This window comes from Camelus ferus, chromosome 13 (genome assembly GCF_009834535.1).
Source record: "Camelus ferus isolate YT-003-E chromosome 13, BCGSAC_Cfer_1.0, whole genome shotgun sequence".
Lineage (NCBI taxonomy): Eukaryota > Metazoa > Chordata > Mammalia > Artiodactyla > Camelidae > Camelus > Camelus ferus.
In genome coordinates this window covers 56,894,809-56,916,751 of record NC_045708.1, presented here as the reverse complement: position 1 = coordinate 56,916,751, position 21,943 = coordinate 56,894,809, and the positions used below count along the sequence as shown (strand labels likewise).

The 21,943-nt window shown below is 39.3% G+C and overlaps 1 protein-coding gene across 19 annotated transcripts in view; it reads right to left on the bottom strand.

The window, feature by feature from the left end:
- Positions 1-21,943, bottom strand: part of ST6GALNAC3 (ST6 N-acetylgalactosaminide alpha-2,6-sialyltransferase 3) — a 545,718-nt gene that overhangs the window by 319,628 nt on the left and 204,147 nt on the right. For all 19 annotated transcript variants that reach the window (XM_032494611.1, XM_032494597.1, XM_032494601.1 and 16 more), the window contains one exon: positions 13,989-14,183. In XM_032494611.1, coding sequence (XP_032350502.1) covers positions 13,989-14,183 — 195 coding nt within the window. The remainder of the gene's footprint in view (positions 1-13,988; positions 14,184-21,943) is intronic.

The window sequence follows — 21,943 nt, the reverse complement described above, 5'->3', positions numbered from 1 at the left end:
GTGACATATAGGACATCTCCCACTGAAGGCCACCTCTCCAAGGGCAAGAAATGTAACTAACCTACCTGAAAATATAAATGGAAAGCTAAACAATATGAGGCGGCAGAGGAATATCTCCCAGGCCAAGGCACAAGATAAAATCCTGGAAGAAGAAATAAGTGATGAGGAGACAGGCAATTTATCTGAGAGAGAGTTTAAAGTATTGAGGGTGAAGATGTTCAGAGAACTCAAGAGGAGTATAGATGCAAAGAGTGAAGTTCTTAGCAAAGAGTTGGAAAATATAAAGAATACCCAAACAGAGTTGAAGAATAAAATCACTGAAATGAATCACACACTAGAAGGAACCAAGAATAGACTAAATGAGGCAGAAGAATGGATCAATGAGCTAGAAGACAGATTAGTGGAAATCACTACTGCAGAACAGAAAAAAGGAAAAAGAATAAAATGAAATGAGGATAGTTTAAGAGAACTCTGGGACAACATGAAGCATACTAATATTTGCATTATAGGGGTCCCAGAAAGAGAAGAGAGAGAGAAAGAACCTGAGAAAATTTTTGAAGCGGTAATAACCGAAAACTTCTCCAACTTGGGAAAGGTAACAGTCATCCAATTCCAGGAAGTGCAGAAGGTTCCACACAGGATCAACCCAAAGAGGAACACATCAAGGCATTTGTAATCAAACTGACAAAAATTAAGGATAAGGAGAAAATATTAAAATTACCAAGAGAAAAACAACAAATAACATATAAGGAAACTCCCATAAAGCTTCAGCTGATTTTTCAGCAGAAAATCTACAGGCCAGAAGGGAGTGGCAAGATATATTTAAAGTGATGAAAGGGAAAAACCTACAACCAAGAATACTCTATCCAGCAAGGCTCTCATTCAGACTTGATGGAGAAATCAAAAGCTTCACGGATAAACAAAAGCTAAGAGTTCAGCACCACCAAACCAGCTTTACAACTAATGTTAAAGGACCTTCTCTAGTCATCAAACCATAAGAAAAGAGAACAAAAAGAAGAGGAAAAAAAAAGAGAGAGAGAGACCTACAAAAGATTTCTTTGGCAGTTCAGGGTCTTTTATGGTTCCATATAAATTTTGGAATTGTTCTAGTTCTGTGAAAAATGTTGTGAGTACTTTGACAGGGGTTGTACTCAATCTGTGGATTGCTGCGGGTAGTACAGACATTTTGATAATGTTGATTCTTTCAATCCAAGGGCACAAAATATCTTTTCATTTTTTTGTATCATTTTCAATTTCCTTCATCAGTGTTTTACAGTTTTCAGAGTATAGATAACCTCCTTGGTTAAGTTTATTTCTAGGTATTTTTGATGCAATGGAAATGTTTATGCCAGTTATAAAATTCTGGCTTTAAGTGGGGGGAAAAAGTTAATGAAGGGCTGCAAATGGCAAAATACCCTTCTTTCTTATGAGTGAGTTGTATTCCATTACACATATATGCTGCATCTTCTTTATCCATTCATCTATTGATGTGCACTTACAATGCTTCCATATCTTGGCAATTATAAATAATGTTGCTTGTTAATAGCAGGGTGTATGTATCTTTTTGAATTAATTCTTATTTTGTGGTTGGCTTTATTTTTATTTCTATATAACTATGTAAGTTTAAAGCTCTAAATATTCTTAGAAACAATGAACAGCTCATAAACGTAAATTTTAAAAATATGTGCCGTATATTGTGTATATGTATTTACATGCAGTACATTGTATATGTGGCAGTCAAATTGTAACAATTCTACCTAATAAAACTGAAAACTGAAAAAAATACAATTAACTTTGGGCAAGTTTTTTGACCTTACTATGCCCTTGTTTCCTCATCTGAAAAAATGAGATGATAATAATATCTACTTTCTAAGGTTGTTATGAGGTTTAAATCAATCAGCTTAGGTAAAGCATTTAGAACAGTGTCTGGCAAAGAGTAAGCACTATATGTGTTTGCTTATCATCATCATCATCATCATTACTGTTGTTATGTTATTGTCACCAGTCTCCTGGGGACACGCTGAAAATATCCTGTGAGCACTGGGAAAGTTAACTCAAAGATAGCTAAGTGTCCTTAATCCAATAAACATTATTAAACATTATTAGGAAGAGTTATTGGCAAAATATAATGCCATATGGAACCACCAAAAAGTTGTTTATTTTGTACTTTTCTTCTTAGGAATTCCACAAATAATTTACATTGCCAAAAAGTGGTTTGCATTACAATAAGGAAACTACTGAAGTGTATGAGCACAGCTAAGAGCAATGTAAAAGCTCACACTGACTTCCACATGTATTCTTTTTTTTTGTCAGTTGAAGTATAGTCAGTTACACTGTGTCAGTTTCGGGTGTACAGCATAATGTCCCAGTCATGCATGTATATACATATATTTGTTTTCATATTCTTTTTCATTAAAGGTTATTACAAGACATTGAATATAGTTCCCTGTTCTGTATAGGGAAATTTGGGGTTTTTTTTAATCTATTTTTATATATGGTGGTTAACATTTGCAAATCTCAAAGTCCCAAATTTATCCCTTCCCACCCCCTTTTCCCCAGTAACCATAAGATTGTTAGCTATGTTTGCGACTCTTTTTATGTTTTGTAGATGAGTTCATTAGTTTCATCTTTTTTCTTCTGTGTTTTTTTTTAGATTCCACATATGAGTGATATCATATGGTACTTTTCTTTCTCCTTCTGGCTTACTTCACTTAGAATGACAATCTCCAGGTCCATCCATGTTGCTGCCAATGGCATTATTATATTCTTTTTTATCTCTGAGTAGTATTCCATTGTATAGGTATACCACAACTTCTTTATCCACTCATCTGTCAATGGACATTTAGGTCGCTTCCATACCTTGGCTACTGTATAGAGTGCTGCTATGAACACTTCATTCTTGAGGGAATCTTTGAAGGACTTGTATTTCATAAGATTTTTGACAAGAAGGCAGGAATCATTTCTAGAATACTCATTTTTCCCCTAAAAGTATTTGCTGCATTCAGTAAAGAAAATTAAAACAATGATGTATTCACAATGCATTGGCTTTATACATCCCTTCCCTGTGGAGCTGGACAAGTATATATTTTGAACTATTTTGAACCACTCCTTCTGTGGTCTTCGCCCATCTCAGTTAATGGCAATTTCAACCTTCCAGATACACAGGTCGAAAACCTAAATCCATGTTTTAAAATAAACTTTTTTATTTTAGAACAATTTTACAGAAGAATTGAGAGGGCAATACATAGAGTTCCCATGTACCGCACATCCAGTTTCCCCTATTATCAAAATTGTATTTTGGAAAGACACACTTGTTATAATGAATGAAACAATACTGGTAAAATACTATTAACTAAAGTCCACACTTTATTGAGATTTCCTTAGTTTTGACCTGATGACCTTTCGTTCCGAGATCCCATCCTGGATACCACATTACAGTTAGTACACATGTGTTCTTAGGATCCTCTTGGCTGTGGCAGACTTTCCTTGTGTTTGATGACCCTGACAGTTTTGAGTACTAGTGAGGTGTTTTGTAGACTGTCCCTCAATGTGGATTTGGCCTGGTGTTTTTCTCATTAGACAGGGGTTACAGGTTTGGGGAAAGAAGAGCACAGGAGGCAAGGTGCCATTGTCATCATTCACCCTCAGGGAACATACTACCAACATGACTGAAGCTGACCTTGACCACTGGCTGAGGTAGGGTTCGTCATGGTTCTCCACTGTAAAATTACTCTTTTCCCCTTTCCACGTTGTTCTCTTTGGCAGGAAGTCACTATAGGCAACCCACAAAGGAGTAAAAGAGTACTCACGTCTAAAAGTATTCCAAACAATACACTCATCTAGACATTAAAAATTCTATTTTTTTTTTGATGATCAAACAGCTCCAGAGTGTTTCACAAATAGATATTGCTTAAAAAATAAAGAACTTAATTTCAGAAATTTGTTCTGGTAATAAACACAATACATGCTCATTGTATAAAAACTGGAAAACATGTTTAAGAAAAAAGTCATCTAAAATTTACCACCCAGAAACAGACGACTGCAGTTACTATTTTGAGGTATTGTGTCTAAACCTTCTGTGTCTACACTGAAAGAGTTAAAATAACCCTCTACATATACTGCTCTATCTTGCTTATTACCATTTAACATTTTGAAACATTGTTCTGCACTTTTAGACTAGTGTTTTCTTTATAATTCCAGAGCCTAGCATAGTGCCCACGCGGAGTGGATTCGGCAAGTGTGATCCAGTGAGCTTTCTGACTTGATGAACTGAAGAAGCCTCCATGGAACCATTTAGTGGAATTTGCTGACCAAGGCAATCTCAGTCTCCTCCTTTGCCCTCACAGGATAACCAAAGTGACAGGCACCAATTTGGGGCATTAGAAAATTAGTTAAATCAATGAAATAGCATGCAGTCTGTAAGGACTGAAAAAGACAATGGCAGGTGCAGTGTTTAAGCACACAGGCCCATGATCCCTTATCCCAGATCCTTTGGACGAGGTGTATTTTGGAATTCAGCATTCTCCAGTTAAGGAGGATGACAGAGCAAATGTGCAATGCGTTATGAAGTGCCACAATCGGGCATTGGGAAACTCATTGTAATCAAACAGTCATATTTTTTATAGCAAAGTATGTGAGTAATCACAATACATAAACTATTTCTTTGTGTTTTATAATGTCTGGTGGTGCAGTCTAAGAATCTCTCATGTCTGGGTTAGGGGAACAGCCTCCAGAGGAGTCTCAGTTCCTTTGGACACAGTTTATTACCAGCTAGGGACCAAGTTTGTGGCTGATTTCTCAGCTTGCAGGGTTCCTAGAAAATACAAGCAGAGACAATGCAAGCAGTAAAATTCACATGGCAAGACCACCAGGGTACAGGCCTGGCATTTTTAATTTCCAGGGATAATTTTTTTGTTATCTAAAGACCAAAGATATGAATAAGCTTCCTTATCTGCTCTCTGCACCAGTTCTCATGATTTCTTTCCCAGCCTTCCCTTTCACTTGGGTAGAGCTTGCAAACAGCCAGCTTTAGGTCCTGGTGCATGTGTGTGTGTATGTTGAGGGGAGAGGAATGGTTCTCACTCTCTGCCTTTGCTGGACCCAGGCCTTGCCCTCTACCCTGTAGGGTCCTCTACCCTGTTAGTCATTGATACTGATAAACCCCCAGGAAACCACACCATCAGTTTTCTTGCTTCCATCTCTTTCCATTCCTTTCCAGTCTCTGGTGCCTGAAGATTTCCCTTCCTTCGAGAAAGGCCAACTGGACATTAAAATAATGAATCCTGCTTTATCCAGCATGTCCTGGTGTTACGGCAGGAAAACTGTCAGGTTACCTTAGACCACCAAGCTGTCACACCAGAACTTTTAATTTCATTTTCCTTTTAAGTCAATAATCTATTTATTAAATACTATAAAATAATCTATTAGCCAGATTACTGAATTGACCAGATATACCATTTCCCAAACCTTGTGGGATAATAATTGTTACAGGAGCTATATAGATAACTTTTGAAATAAAAATTCTTTAATGAATACTTTTCTAAGTAAGCCTTTGTAAGCCTACTCTGAAAAATAAGAAATCACAATTTGATGCTATCCACTTAGTGACAAATTATCATCCAGACAATTAATACAATTGTTTAGTTGAAATTACTTGAGTGATCACTCTTCTTAACAGCAATAGAATAAATCTGTTATGCTGAAAAGTCAGTGCCCTCTAGGTGGTATTGTTCCAGGATACTTGTAACCGAACCAAATCTACCTCATTCTCTTCCTTAGTGAACCCCAATTTGAATTTTCCTTTAAAGTGGGGTTCATTGCTGACCCTTAGCACACTGGCTGGAACTGAGCAAGGACTTATGAAATATTTGGTAATTGACTAATTTTCACAGTGAATACTAACTGCCACTTGATGAATGCTTTTGTGCTAGTCACTTTGTCAGGCTATGAGCTGGAACTTGAGAAAGGATGAACAAACTCTTACTATTGGGGCTCCAGTTCTATCATCTTTTTCAGCTTTCAAATCAGGGTATCCTTTGGTGGGTACTCTGTTTTATTTCTCTTTGCTTGTCACAAATGAGGTAATTTGATATTTGAATTTCTAAAAGGCCCCTTTCAAGTGTGTGAACCTGACAATTGGCAAATAGGCACTTTCCCACCTAAGGTTCTGTAATGAATAAAATCCCCTAGATCTTCCTGGGGAATCAATTACTACATTGAAAAACTATGATAATAGAGGAGCGTTCATCAATAACAGATGTGATCTGTAAAGTGAAAATCAATCTGTTTTGATGGATGATGCCTCATAGCAATATGGAAGATTTCATTTGAATAATTATATAAAACTATATGATTAATCAGTTGAGTAAGACTAGAAATTCAGTAAGTAATAAGTCTTATCAGGCCATTTTCTGTTTTTATGACCTGCAGAAATTTTGACCTTCATGTTTCTCCCTGAAAAGGACAAGCTAGTTTCCTAAACATATATCCCTGAGCAGAAGACATCCAGTGTGCATCCCTGTGGGCACCTGAGCAAGCTGATGGCCTGACATGGATGTATCTTCTCACGCTCGCCCTCCCAGCAGGTGTGAAGAATGGATTCGGAGAAGTAGCTCTTCACAACCTCCAGGCAGCATCTTGTTTACAGATGAGCTTTGGAAAGTTTGGGTGTCATTGCTGTAAAGTAACTATGACGTGAGAGGTATGTATCAGCCAGGACTCTTCAGGTTGCAGGCGACTGAAACATAATCCAAACTCACAGACATGAAAAAGAGGGATTTATTGGCTTATACACACTAACCACAGGGGAGGGCAGACTGGCTTCAAGGATGGGTGGTCCCAGCACTAGAGGACTCTCTAGGTCCTTGCTTTATCTCCTCAACTGGTTTCTGCTTCTCTCAGTGTCTTGGTTTCATTCTTTCCAGGGAATATAGCCACTGACACCCAGAAAATCACATCTCAACATCTCTACCACCAAAGAAAAGAGGGTCTTTCTCACAGCATTATGCAGAAAAACAATAAAATTTGGGAAGGGTTCAGAATGGCTTGTCTTGGGCCATGTGTCACTCTATTGGTCAATCACAGGCCTGAATTTTCTCTCACCCCTGTGGTCAGAAGAGAAGGCGTTGTTTCTGTAATAAAGGGACAATGGAGAGCACAAAAGGCACTATATACACTTAAATGGCTAATTATATACATTAACCATTTTATTATGTGATATAGTGCATATGTATACGGTCTACATATGTCTGTAGTTAAGAAAGTGTAAATTTCCCGTGAGCATGTGTACGTGTATATTGCATGCATGTATGTATATATATTTATGTATTTTCTGTATATCTGTATATATTGTTTCATGAACACAGATGGATGCATATGTTGTACATACATATTACTGTTTTGCGAGTAAGAGTGCAGTTTTTCCCTTTCCAAGGACCCCATTCACATCCCCAGATCATAATTATCCAATAAATGCATTTTCCCTCTTCTGTACCCTAGAGTAAGTTGCATTCCAAGAAGACTGGCCTATTTATTGCCCCCCATGTGTGTCTGATTTGCTTCTCTAGAAAGTCAGAGGATCACGCAGGCCTCTGGTCGGGCCCTTTGGGCATGAGTTGCCATGTCCATGCAGGGGTACACGGAGCGAAGCAACATTAGAAGTGACCTCATACATAGTTTTCAAGGCAGCAGGGCCAAGGTAAGAGCACCCCCCAAGACTGGGTAACTAGCCACACAACATGAGGAGCTAGGAGATTAGAACTAAAGATAATAGAACCACAGAGAGGCAAGAAAGGAATCAACGAGTGCGAGGCAGTGGGGACTACCAGCGTGGATGGTAGTTTACTGTGACTTCGTGTGGTGCTCTTGGCCTGCTGGGAGTGATAGGAGCTGACGGAAAATGGACAACGCATGTTCGGAACTTTAGCTTTTGCTCTTTTTCCCAACTGTGCTCTCCCTTCTCTCCACCCCACCCAAACCCTTACGCTATGCACGTCTCGCCTCCCCCACAAGAGCCTTCTGGGATGATAACCCGCAGCAACATCTGCCCTCCCGTTTGGCTCTTGAGCACAGACTGCCTTGAGATACGGCCACTGTCTGGGAGTTGCTACCTCACAGCCAGGCCCAGAGATATAATCTCTTCTTTACTCAATAAATATATGGCTTCATACTTAGGAAAAAGACAAAATCTCTTACAAATGATGAATCCAATATATTCACCCCAAAGAAGTCATCTTTATTATATGTTAATTTCGTTGCCCACTTTTCTATAACAATCTAATAGTTGGAAGTTATTTTGCTTTACAATTACACAAACGGAATGTTCAGATTTCATTAACAATTAAATTGATCAGTTTTAAACTTTGGGAACATACATTTGCATATAATTGCTCTCCATATACTCATGTAAAATCCAAAGCCTATATTCCCAAGTATAGAAAACCTATTCGTGTCAGCTTTAGTTACATGTGTACATTTATTTGAATGTGTGGAGTGTGTGTTTTTATTGCCAAGAAAGTCAGCTCTGTTTCTTAATTGTCGCTATAATCACGATTCAGGAAATTCTATTGCAACATCGATATGGTATGCACATCTTTAATTAGGCTAGCGCGGTCTGCCTGTCACAGCAACTGATCCTAAGTATTCTTTTTAGTCTACTTGAGGCTTTAAAATGTTCTCACTTTTTAAAGAGACATATTTTGGCCTCATTAAATTGTTAAGCAAATCAATATACAGCCCTACAACTCGATTGCTATGTTCTAGAAAAGCTGTGCATCTTCACTTAGCACATCTTTAGGTACCATCCAAAAGGGCACTCTTCCCCAAATACCTGAAATCCCCTGCAGCTTTGCTAGGTTAGGGCTCTCCTGTCAGGTCTGAGGGGGTCATCTGTCATCCCCACTGACCACCTGGAGGGTCTGGCTGTGGCATCCTACTGCCTCCCCAGAGCACGATTCTCTTATCTAGTAGTTAATGCAAATAAGTTGCAGGTTGCCTGCTCTGAGAAATGTCTTTACACCAGGTCACCAACAAAAGAGACAACACAATGACTGATTCCATGGTCTGGAAACTACAAACAGAATCGAGCCTAAAGTTCATTTCCGTCTCTTTCCTCAAAACCTGACATGATCTCAACAGGGAGACACAGTGATTACCTGGAACCAGTACCTTAGTCTTTGACAACTTCTTTCTGCCACAATTAATTTAAAATGAATTGGTAAAATTTACATTAAGGAGAAAGCAGAGTTCTCAGGATATTGCCAACCATAGATATATTTTTTTGGAAACACATATGGGTGTTATATGATTTTTACTACATCCAAGATCAAATGATAATAAGCAGCTGCTATTAAGTTACAGATGGGGCTCCCCAAGTTCAGTCTTGTTGAAGTGGAGGGTTGCATTATTAACCATTCGTGACATGAGAGGGCAAGTCTGAGCCGCTAGTGGGTCAGAAATTAAAGTGGGGGTGGGATGCAGCGGAAGTACAGGGCCTACTGCAAAATCTAAATCTTTCCTGGTCCCAGCTTCACTGTGGCAGTGCGTCCTGGTGGTTGTCAGCTCAAACATAAGCACTGATGAGGAATTCTGGGTTCTGTGGTCAGCGGGGACTTTCAGAATTTCAGCACTCACCGAGTTGTTGGCACTCATTTTGCTTCCCTGCTTCTTAAGATTTTCCCTCCCTCAAAGGGAAGAACCTTAGCCTATACTGATTAAGAAAGGGAAGGGCGACAGGGCAAAGGATGGGAGCCAATCACCAACTGCGTTACATTTAGATTGTGATTATTATGGTGAGATAGGTTTTTAATTCTTTAACTTCTCCAGACTAGTCCTCAGTTTTTACTACATATTCTTTTTTATAGATCTAGACTATGAAAAAAAATCTTTCAACAGTTTGAACTATAAGCAAGTCCACCTGTTAATCTTTCCTGTGTTCTTTCTACTTTTACTTCTTGTACTTCCTGTGGGAACAGATCATTCAAAACCTAGGTGAATTGATAAAATAAAGTCATAGACTTACTACTATACGTGAGGCCTTCACAACAGACTGTCACAGATTCATGAGAGTATTTATATGTCCACTTGTGCCAAGCCAAAGGGACCAGAACTCATCACATTTTTAAAGATAACAAGAGAATCAAATTTTGCTCCCAAGCAACTCAGCTCTCCAGTGTCCATGAAATCTTCAGCCTAATTCTGCCAATCCCACCCCAACCTTTGTTTAGACAGTACTGAAGAGACATTCTTTCCTGCAAAAATTTCTGCTCAGAAAACCTTTGTCTAGTGACAGCAATGTCTGGACCAGCTGAAGCATTGGGCAATAAAACCATCATTAAAAAGATCATGTCTGCAGATGCTCTAAGTCTGAAAATCATTGCTGGCATGTCTACATGTTTAAAAAAAATTCTTGTAAGCCTGGTGGTTTCTAGAAAGCATGTGCTTTCTTCTGAGAAACTTCTGAGAAAACCTCAAGGACCAAGATCTTAAAATAAATAGATCATCTTGGTGACTACTTGACTCAGCTCAGCTAAAGCTATTGACCTTTCTCCGGATTAGAATAGAGTAAACAGGGACGCAGAAGTATGCGGTCATTTTTGAAGACAGGTTTGGGGGCCACTATTATAGTTATTTGCCCCAAAACATCAAATCCACCACTTACCATTTTAGCTATATTACCTCGGCTCTTCAATTTTTTTTTTCTTCCTGAGTCTTATTTAATGCAACTGTCTCTGGGAAGGATTGCACCTGAAGCCATTATTCGGTGACGACCAATACACAGAGCATTTGGGAGTAACGGACAGACACAGGGGCGGGAAGGGTAGAATTCTGAGAAGGAAAGATGAAATCAGACAGGAGGGAGGTAGAGAGCCACCAAATTTTGTTTTCCTCCCAATTTAGCCTAGAAGTATCTGAGTTTGAAGGGAAATCTGTCATTCTTTTGGGGTATTATATGCTGTTTTTCAACTTCCATGCAAAATTTTCTGCTTTGTGCCTGTACTGCTGTGCAACATGGGGCCTCCCTTTCTATCATGACTAGAGGAATAAGCTACATGTATATCTGCTGGTTTTTGCACAAAATGTAATTGCCTATTTCAAATATTTCTAGTTTATTTTAGATAGGTTAATACCCCATTGTTTGTTTTCAGTTATTTCTTGCTGTTAAACTAGGCGAAATGCTTTGTGTAATTCCCAGTCAATAAGTATCTTACTTGGGCTCAGAATGTACTTTTAATTTTTTATTGTGAAATAGACATGCCAGAAAGTGCACACAACATGATGGTATATTTAATAAATATTCAGAATGTGAACAGCCATGTAATTTCCAGCTGGATCAAGAGACGGGATGTTGCCGATATCCCAGAAAAACTCACACTAATCACAAACCACACATTTTTCTCAGAGGCAACTGCTCTTCTCACTTACGTGATAATTTCCTTGCTTTTTTTTTTTTTTCCTTTTTAGTTCTACCTCCTATACATGTCCTTAAACAACATCATTTAGTTTTGCTTCTTCCTGTGATCTAAAAATTGAATCACTGTATATTCTTTTATTTTTGCATCTTTTGCTCAAAATTATGTTTAAAATTCATACATGTTGTCACATACGGCTTCATTTCCATTGATTCCAGCATGATTGTAACCATTCTCCCACTGATAGACATGTGGGTTGCTTCCCGGTTCTAGCTGTTAGGAATGATGCTGCCGTACATGTTGTCCACATCTCCTACTGTTTGTGCTCACTCAACGAGTGCCGCTAGTGAATACACAGATGGCTGGAGATGCTGGGATGTGGGGTGTGCAGATCTCTAACTTTACCCAATACTGGGAAGCTATTTACTTCAAAGTGGTTGCTCCCCTACCAGTACATGAGAGTTCCTGTTGGTCCACGTCGTCACCCACACCTGGTATGGTCAGATTCTTGATGTTTTGCCAATCTGGTATTTACTGTGTAGTGAAACCTCCATGTGCATTTGTTCCCCTCCCATTGTGGTTTTATTTTGCAAAACTCTGATTTTTAATGAGATTGGGAATACCTGCCTATATTTACTGCCCTGAGACCAGATTCTTTAAAATTTAAATACTATAATCTGGTGCTCTGGACGTTGGTATTTTGGTGGTGTTCGTACTAAGCATTTCACATTATAACTGATAAGCACACGGGAAGCAAAAGAAATTCATTCATTCAACATCATTTAGGAACTGGACATCTCATGCACTTTGCCCTAATTAATCTTCAAAATAACTTTGCTATCTGCTACTGTTTTTGTAAGTGTGAGAACTGGACTCAAATCATGCCTGTGTAGTCTAAAACTACAGTAGTCTGTAGTCTAAAAACTCTTTCCTCTGATCATATTTCTGCCCACGAAAGTACCTCCACAAGATCAAAATAATGATCCTGTAGTAAAGTCATTGTATTAAAAACTATACCAAAAGAATTTCAAAGGTAGCCTGGTTAATATGACTAATTAAATAACTGCAGCCCTGGGTCAGTTTTCCCCTTAACACTCCAAAATCCAATCCATTAATATTTAAGCAAATGAAAAGCTCTTTGATATTGGTGGGATTTCCCTCAAGAGAATAACCTGTGAGACACTTGTCACATGTTTCATTTTCTGCCCATGACAGACACTTGTGAAATGATTAACATGATCCAGTAGAGTTACAGAATATTAAATGACAGCCAGAAATAAAAATAACAAAAGACAAGAGTGAGACAAACTATTCTCTAAGAGATACATTGTGATATAGATAATCAAGTGATTAAGACACTCAACAAATTCAAGCAATGGACACTTTTTAAAAAATTAACTTAAAACCAATTAAAGGCTAAACATCAAGCAAGGCCCCTAAGAATTTATATGTTATTAATGATGCCTTTTTCTTTTTCACTATAAATGTCTAATAAAAAGCCTATAAATCCTGCAGGTACAGAAACAATTTTCAAAGAATCAAACCACTCAGAAGCACTGACTCAGGTATGATATTGCCTACAAAAGGGGATAGACCAAGCCAGTTTTCAACATCCCTCCCTGGTGCTAAGAATAGCTCTTAGGACAGGAGCGGCATTCGGTGGGCAACTCTCCTCTCTAGTATCTTTACAAAATGACCTTTCAGTGGGATCTGATCCAAAAGTCTTCCCAGTGATGTAGACACACCAATGATTTGTGCTTTTGTCACCAACAAATTTCAACAGGCTTAGACGTTGCATCTATGAATATTAACCTCGCATTCATCCCACTCCATAGAAACAAATAGTGAAAACAATTTTATTAATCACTTCCCTACACTTCATACAACTTGTGAGGTTCTTTTTTTTTTTTTCAGCCTCACACCGTGATGCAAATCCTTGCTTGCAAAAGTGCTAGCACAGTGTGCACTCTCTAGCTGTCAGTATAATCCATCCTCCTCTATACCACCAATTGGCTACAAAGATCTAGAGGTTCAGTGATTATAGGATTTAAATGATTTTAACCCCTTTAAATTTGAAAACTCTTTAAATCCCATTATCTCTGCAGCCACTGAGAATTTTTAAATCAGCTTGGCCTTTTCTAGCTCCAGGTCTAAGGATTACAGAGTTTTAAAGAGTATAAATGCTTCTCTGCAATTCTACAAAGAGCTGTCCCCAACCAGTTGACCTCCAGGAAATAAAGCCAGTCAGTTCTCCTGCTGGGAACTGCTGATCAGAGTTTCTAAATGGAAAGATGTGTATGTTATGCCACAAACCACCAGGAAAACAGGTAATTGCTTCCTCAACTCCACATGAAGCCAGTGAATCAGAAGATTTGACGTATGAGGGGCAGCAGATTTTAGACAGTAAATGTCTAAGTAAAGTACATTTGTCTGTAAATGTCTAAGAATGAGAAAACAGAAATTGTCAGGGCCCCAAGGAAGCTCACCGGGGCAGAGTACGTTCAGTGACTGGAAGCCACCTGGCTCCTAAAGAAAAGCTGTTACCATGGTTACCCTCAAACCCTAGGTCTGAGGTCTTACCTCTTGTGTCCTCACGTTTATGTAGCCATAGTGAGTTCGAAGGGGCCGCCGGTATGTATAGGAGAATGGTATCCATTTTGTACCAGGTTGTCCAAAGCAGTTTAGCAGCAATGGGAAATTCACTTCGTTTACAAGGCGCACAACCAGCAGGAAGAGGAACGCTGCTATGAAGCTCACCGCGATCACAGACTTTCTCTACAAGACATTCAAAAAAAGAAGAATGATTTCAACCAAAAGCAGTCTCAGAGAGGTTCCTTTAGTCGTCTTCCTTTTTCTTTCAAAGGGCTCAAAGGATTTTGTCATTTAGGATATTTCACTGGGAGACAGAAAATAATCATTTGGTGACCAGGTTGCCTTCATGTGTGGAACCTGAGAGCAAGCAAAGCAGATTTCTTGGATTATCTTTTCATCCTATCCCTATGCTTTCTTACCTTCTTATTTTCCTTGATGACTCCTATTCAGTTTTCAAAACCCAAATTAGACATCTCCAACTATAGGAAGCCTTTCCTACCTGCTCAGTTCCCTCTCCACTACCTTCCCATCAGCCCCAACCTATCTACCCTAATAAGAGGTAAGAAGTCCCATCACTCTCACACCTCAACAGCACTTCTATTGTTGTACGTTTTTCATGGTATATGTAATTCCTTCTGGGACTTTTCCTCCATGAAATTCTGTGTTCCTGGGGAACTGGGATGTACCGTGCCATGTCGCTCTGTGTATCCCAGGCCCTTAGCACAGTCTCTTACATGCTGCAGGCACCCAACAAACGCTCAAGTGAATGAATGAACGGATTTTTCACATTCTTACAGACGCAATCTCATTATCAATCATTATTCTGTTTCTATACCTTGCACCCTTTACAGGCAGGAAACTTTCTGCTATAGGATATGCAAAAGTAAGGTTCAAAAAGGAGTAGGAAAAAAAAATCCATGCCAAGCAGCATAAGAACATCCCCTAAATGTGTTGCCATCAAACCAGAGCAGGAGCAACTGCATCTGACTGGGGTAGGGAAAGGAGAGATGTATTTGAGATTGAGCTTGATAAAATGCTTGTGTTTTAATCAATAGAGATGTGTGAGCAAAGCTTTCTAGGTAGAGGGAACAGAGTACAGAGGCAAAACAACATGCGTTTATTCATAGCCACATTATTTTAGTGGAGCACAGAGAAGAAGAAAAAGCTGAAAATAACAAATGATAACTTTATGGACTGTCTCAGATACCAAGCTGAGTCTCTACTGAGTTTGTTAGATGATGGAAAATCAGAGGAGACTTTTCATTGTTTGATTTTTGAAATGCTACAATATTGTAAGTTATAATCAAACACCAGTGTTTAAGGCGCTCTGGAGCAGACAGAAAGGTAGGCAGCAACTAGTTAGGAGAATGTTCCAACTGGCAAGGACAGAGGAAATGAGGGCAGAAACTAGGGCCATGGCACAGGAAGCAGAAACGTGAGAAAAGACAAGAGAAACTCAGCTTAGATGGAAGACAGAGAATTTGGCTACTGATTGGATATAAGTGGTGGATAGAAAATTTAGAAATGCCTCAGGTTTTGAGTCCAGGCAACTGCAATGATACTGGTCATATCAGGAGAAACCAGGGCGATCAGGGCAGGAATTGATTTAAAAGAGTAAGAAAACAAAGCCCTTGACTTTCTAAGTCCAAGTTTTCAGGGACTGATGGGTCTTCAGGGTGAAGCCATCAACGGGTCAGGCAGGAAGTCTAGACCAAGAAAAAAGAGCAGAGCTGAGGGCAGATGTCCGGAACAACTCTGCCTTGTCTCCAGGGTGAAGATACAATGAAATATTCCTTCCTGAAGTTGCGCTTGGCCCTGATTCTTCTTCAAACTTAAGGGAAGCCAAATAACTTTCTAGGAATAACAATGTCTGTTGTTGCCGTTGTGTTTTTAGCCCGCCACTTCCTGGTGGAATCAGCTGCTTTTTGCTCCTTATAGAATGTCTCAGAGGAGAAAAGAAACCCAAAGCTGGCCCCTGTATCCTCCCTGGGACCACAGTCATCACCTCTGTAAGGGCAGCAAAACGAAGAGATGACGTCAGAGACACCCAAAGGAAGTCTTCACTCTTGCTCAGTTCCTGTAATTTATAAAAGCCCCATCCATGCCCCTGTCTAGCCAGCCTAATTTTCCAGTCATCTAGAAGTCCCTTGAGTTCTGCCTCCACAAAACCCCTTATCTCACCACTAACTACCACAACCTTACCTCATTTAACCTTCTAATCATGAAAAACTTTTAATTTGCTTCTCTGTGGAATCATTATGTCCACAACATTGCAATGTGTCAAGGTAACACCTTAAACGAGGTGATGGATCTTACAAGTTTAAAGGAACATACAGCAGAACAGATGGCTAAATAAAAGCAAAGGGACAAGTCACCCATTAAGTAAGCAGGTAAGAACTTTTTTACCACCACTTGGTAGCTTGTTGCAAAACAGCAGCTTGCTTTGAAGGAGATCCAGATGGGATTTGTGCCTTTGGCTATTCCAGAGCCCAGCATGGCTCTTGGCTTCTCTTGGCTACTGCATTGCATGGCATGGCTGGGGGCTTGGGGACAAAAGCGTGGAGGGCCTTTCTGAATTCACTGATCTCGCGTAGCAACACATACAGAACGCATCCAGGTGAGGAAAATAAATTGGCCATTTTGAGAAAAACTTCAAAATGGAATGAAACCTCAGTTGTCAAAGCCTGCTCCCTAGTAATCCTTGTCCACCTCCCATGTTCTATCAGAGGGAACCAAATAAGAGGCACGGAGAGGATGAGGGGAGCCAAGGGGGAGTGGGAGCCAGACACAGACTCCTCTGTGCAGACCTGGGAGCACAGTGCAACACGAGCTCCTTTCACAGCTCCGGCTCCAGCCCCACTTCTGTTGTGTTGTCTCAACCTGATTCTTGGACTTTCTTCATGATTTTGTATTCTTGTTTAACATGAAAGCATTCTCATCATGCTGCTAAAACAAAACAAAACAAAACAAAAAAACACCTGAAATTTCACTAGCAAAGGACTAATGTCAAGCGCATTCTGTGTTCCAGGCACAGGTTCTACGGGACTCAACACGAAGTGCATTCTTCCAGTAGTTACTTCTGTCAGATCGGGACCTTGAGCTTCAACAACTACAACAAAACCCATGCATGAGTCTACTCGAAGTCTACACACACTAGAACGCAGTAAAAATGTGTATGTGTGTTTGTGGGAGTTGGGGCAGTAGCGAAATACCAATATCCATGATGTACATGAATATATTCACTCCTTCAAGTCACAATTGCTCATTGAGCCCATACTCTGTATAGACTTGGCAAGGTGCTGAAAAACAGAAGTAAAACCATAAAAGACAGACAGACTATGCTCCTGAAGAGTCACAATTTAGTGCACCTGGCAAGTAAACAGAAAATTATACCACACGTCAAACGAGGTGATAGAGGTAATCACAGGGCGCTGTGGCAGCCCAGAGGAAGTGGGGGAGTACTGTGCATGCAACAGTCATTCAAAGAATGCTTGTCTGAGGAGGTGATGTTCAAACGAAGTCCTGAAGAATGAGGAGTTAGACTAGCGGAGATGGAAGGGCATTCCAGGCAAAGGGAACAGCATAGACAAAGGCATAGACATTTTTGAAAGGCCTTAATTTGGTCAGAAACATGCAAGTCATTTGGAAGAAGAATACACAGACTGTATGTGGTAGGAGATATGCTGGAAAGTCAATAAGGTTCAAATCATAACAAAAAATAATAAGCCACATGCATTACATCAGATGCAATCATCTGTCCCATCTACCTTACGTAAGGATAATGGAAGGATAAATGCATACAAGTGCTGTTTTATAACTAAAACATGCTTCACCTTCCAATCAGGTGAAAATGTATCAGTCACTTCATTTTGTTCTAATTTGCCATTTAACACACACCTTGTTTCCAGTTGTTTGACTTGAGTTTATCCCATCAGTTGCTTATTCTTTCAACTGTCCTGAGTCCATCAACAATCAGCAAATTAGACTCTACCTGTTTACACATGTGTTCTATGTCTAACAATTTTGTTTAAGTTAGTGATCACTGCTGCCTTTACTGAAGTAATCAGAGTATCCCCAAGATTCAACAACCAGCAATGAGGTAAGAGAAAGCAACAGTAGGTACTTGTCAAGGTTATGATGCATAAGATTTGGTTTGACAAACTTTTCACACTGCAGAAAACAAACATAAATTTAAGTCATTCCCCTAATATCAGAAGCATGAATATTAAATGATACAATGGCTGGGAAAAGCAAAGCACATTTCTGGGCACGTGGTGAGCACTCGATGGAAGCACTGAATGGAAGATGTCACTTTTATGATATAACTACTCATTGTGAGAGCCTTGGTGGACATTAGCCAGAGGTGAGCATTGGCCAGCCCGCGTAAACCAAGATGAGAACTTAGAGATAGCTTTTCCTTAAATATTCCAAGCAGCTGCAAACACTTGAACTATTCAGCACAACTCATCCACACAAGCGATGAGAGAATGTCACTGTGCCCAAACAGATCTGACGAATTGCTTTAGGGAAAGCTTTTTCCTTCTTTTGGGCAAGTCTGAAGGGGCCTTTAACAGCTGAGACATTTAGAATTTAATCCCCTCTGTGCTGCAAAAATATGCATCAAAAATGTGGCATTCCAGTTGCTCGCTTTTTAGAGTAGGAATATCATTTATCAGACTTTATAGCAGAAATACCTATTTCAAAATAAAACCCACAGAGAATTCATGATTTAGGAAGAAAACAATTGCAGAGGTTTGGACCTAGCAATTTTGAAACCTATACTAACATTTTATGTTTTTATTCTTTTTACCACAGCCTTTAACCACAGAATGATTCTCTACCTTTTAAGGTAGTCAGTTGCTAGATTTTTGGCTTCTTTTTCATAAATGATAAATAATAATATAAAGGTATATTTTCTACTTAAATAGTATTATTTAATAACTGAATCAGTTGCTTTCAGGGTAGAATAGTGCACTGTTATCCATATGCTATCATTTACTCAATAATAAATATGAAAGCACAGTGTCAATTGTATTATTTATATCAAAGCTCAGTAACTTCACACACTGATGAGACCCTACCCATTGCTTATCTGTGACCTTATCAGATACACTTTCTTCTCCCACGTAACAAGTTGTGTCTTCAATGTATTTCTACCTTGTGCCTTTAGTCAAGCTCCAAATCTGTTTCTCCCTTAATACAATAAAGCTTCTTCCCATTTGCACAAGGATGAATTAGCGAAGCTCAGTGTATATAAATAAAACCTTCATTTGTTTTATTTTATTTATTGAATCAACAAACTGAATCCTGCCTGTTAAACTACGGTGAATTCCAGGGAAAATCTCACTCATTTGTTGAGGGGATAAGAAAAGGAGGGTTAAGAAAAGGTGGACAATCCTAGATTTGGTGGCGTCCACACAGGAGCTCATCCAGGGCAGCCTTAGGCAGCATAGCTGGTAAAAGCAGCATTGAGGTCATCAAGAAGAAAGTGGTGAATGTCAAATAAGGTCAACACAGGCGAATGAGCAGCATTTCAGAATCCAGGAGGCTGACGAAGAAAATGTGATAAGGTAAAAGCAGGCTTTGAAGAGAGCAGAGGGAGTGAAGCTAGAGCAGCAGGCAGGGATCTGATCGTGGGAAGCCTCGTATATCATGTCAAGGAGTCTGGACTTTCATCGTAGAATCCAAAGAAGGGGTCTAAGTGTGGGATAGAGAAGGTCAGACTTGATGGTGGAATGCTCACTCTGAAGGTGGTGAAGTCAGTGGATGGAGAGGTGGGAAAGACCTTTCAAGAAAGACAATGACAAAAGCCAACAATGGACCATGACTTCAGATATCACTACTGGACATTAAATTCTCAATAAGAAAACTGTAATTGTTACTTTAAGAGACTGGCTTTTCTTCTCCTAGTAGGGACACTGGGAATAAAGTCTAGATATAGCAGATATGTGCAAATAATCATCATAGACTTAAAAGAAGATAATATTAATGTGTTATTAGTTGGAGAAATTCGTCTTTAATTCCTATTTTCCAGATAAAGAAATGGAGATATAGAGATGCTGAGTCACTTGCCAAGGTCACAGAGTGAGAAAGTAGCAAAGACAGGTATGGGACTCAGATGTTCTGACCCCAGAGCCTGTGTTTTAGTGTATGAATTAACTAGGCAGTTCATAGTTACTCATATCAACTGGAGCACTCTTATAGGATTGGTTCAGGAATTTTTTAAATTGGTGCTAGCTGTTAGTAGATTTTGTAATACATTCTGTCAATAAACAAAATACCTAGTTCATATGGAAAATTAAGAGACTGATCTGAAGCATGGTAATTATATTTATTTCAACATCAGTAATTTGTGGACAAATTTAATTCTGGCTCTACTCCCAGTATTAAAAAGAACAACTACAGTGCTATTAGCTAGCAGTATGGGAAAATAAAGCAACTATTTTTGCACTTCTGCTAGAGGATATTAGGTACCCTTCATCATCAATAGTATGGCATCTTAAGGCAGGCAGTTTATAGGAACCAACATATCAGAATGGCTCTGTCTTCCTTTCTCAGCTCCACAATTCCATAATCTTTTTATTCAGTGAAGTGCAGCCAAACACCAAAGTGTTGATGGCTTCTTTAAATACATACATACATACATACATATATAAGTAAATAAAATTTAAACATTAAAATTAATTTTAAAGTAGCAGAATATCTTCAATATGGTGATCTACTTTAAGAATTTGGAACCATGTCGACATGTCACCTTCAGACATGGGTATAGTCCAGTAAGAATTATAAATCCCACACACAAAACCCAAAGCAATAGAGTTCTCATGGGCACCATTGTCATAAATTATTCTGGGCAAAAAGCTAGTCCTAGAGAAAAATTATAGGTGGCCAAAATTTTTTCAGGGATTTTTTTTTTTTCCCAAAAGAGACTTCCTATAGCTGCAAACAGCATAGAGAAGTTCAAGATAATGTGAAAATTATGAGCATCAGATGGCATGATAAGAGGTCACACTGAACTTTCTAACACTTATTTTAAAACCATAATGAAAAATGTCTAAGTTTTCAATGTGCCTGCATATTTTTCTTATTTTATTTGAGGAGGGTACTTAGGTTTCCTGGCCTAATTTGATTTTCAGACTGCTACCATATCAAACGAAAACAGTCATGGCTTTATTCGCTGAGTCAGTTTCATTTGTGAAATTATATAAAATCAGTTGTATATCACTTTGCCTCTTCATCTCTATTGTATTGCTTCAGCATACGTCCTTTCACATAGCAGAAAGGAATCACAGTTCTTCAGAAGCACAAGATAAGGCTGAAGACTGATACTGAATATGTAGAAGCATGGGCCCAGCAGGCCAAGTCTCCTAGGGCGGCCGTGCAGCTAGGCACCGAGAAATCTAATCCAAAAGGCCTGCTTCTCAGGATGAGATCGTCAGAGATTGGGGCAGAGGAGCCTGAAGTTATTTTTTTTTTTTTTCATTAAATCCTTGTACTTATGGGAAGAAATATGTTCCAGTCCACCTGTTGTCCTCCCCCTGGGCTCCTAGCATTCTGTTGCAGGAAGGGAGGTGCTAACTAACCAGGGACAATGAAGGTAACTAGGTAAACAGACCAGGTGTTTTTTTAATTCTCAGTCACCTTATAGTCTTCAGTGTCCTTTCCTGGTTTCTAGAAACATCTGCTTGGCATCTTTCACTGCTAGAGAGACGCGCTTGTCCTTGAGAACCCAGTTCTTACCTCGTGCTTAGGGCACAGCAGAGGAGCACAAGGATAAATTCTGGTGGTCCTAATGTCACTAGGGAGGGAGGCCTGCCCAAAGCATCATGATAATGATGAGAATGACAGCGATGAGGATGGCAATGACGACACCCACCGGGTGCTCTGATTCTTCTGTGAATCTACAGGACATTACAGTAGACAGCACTTACCTTTTAAGCACC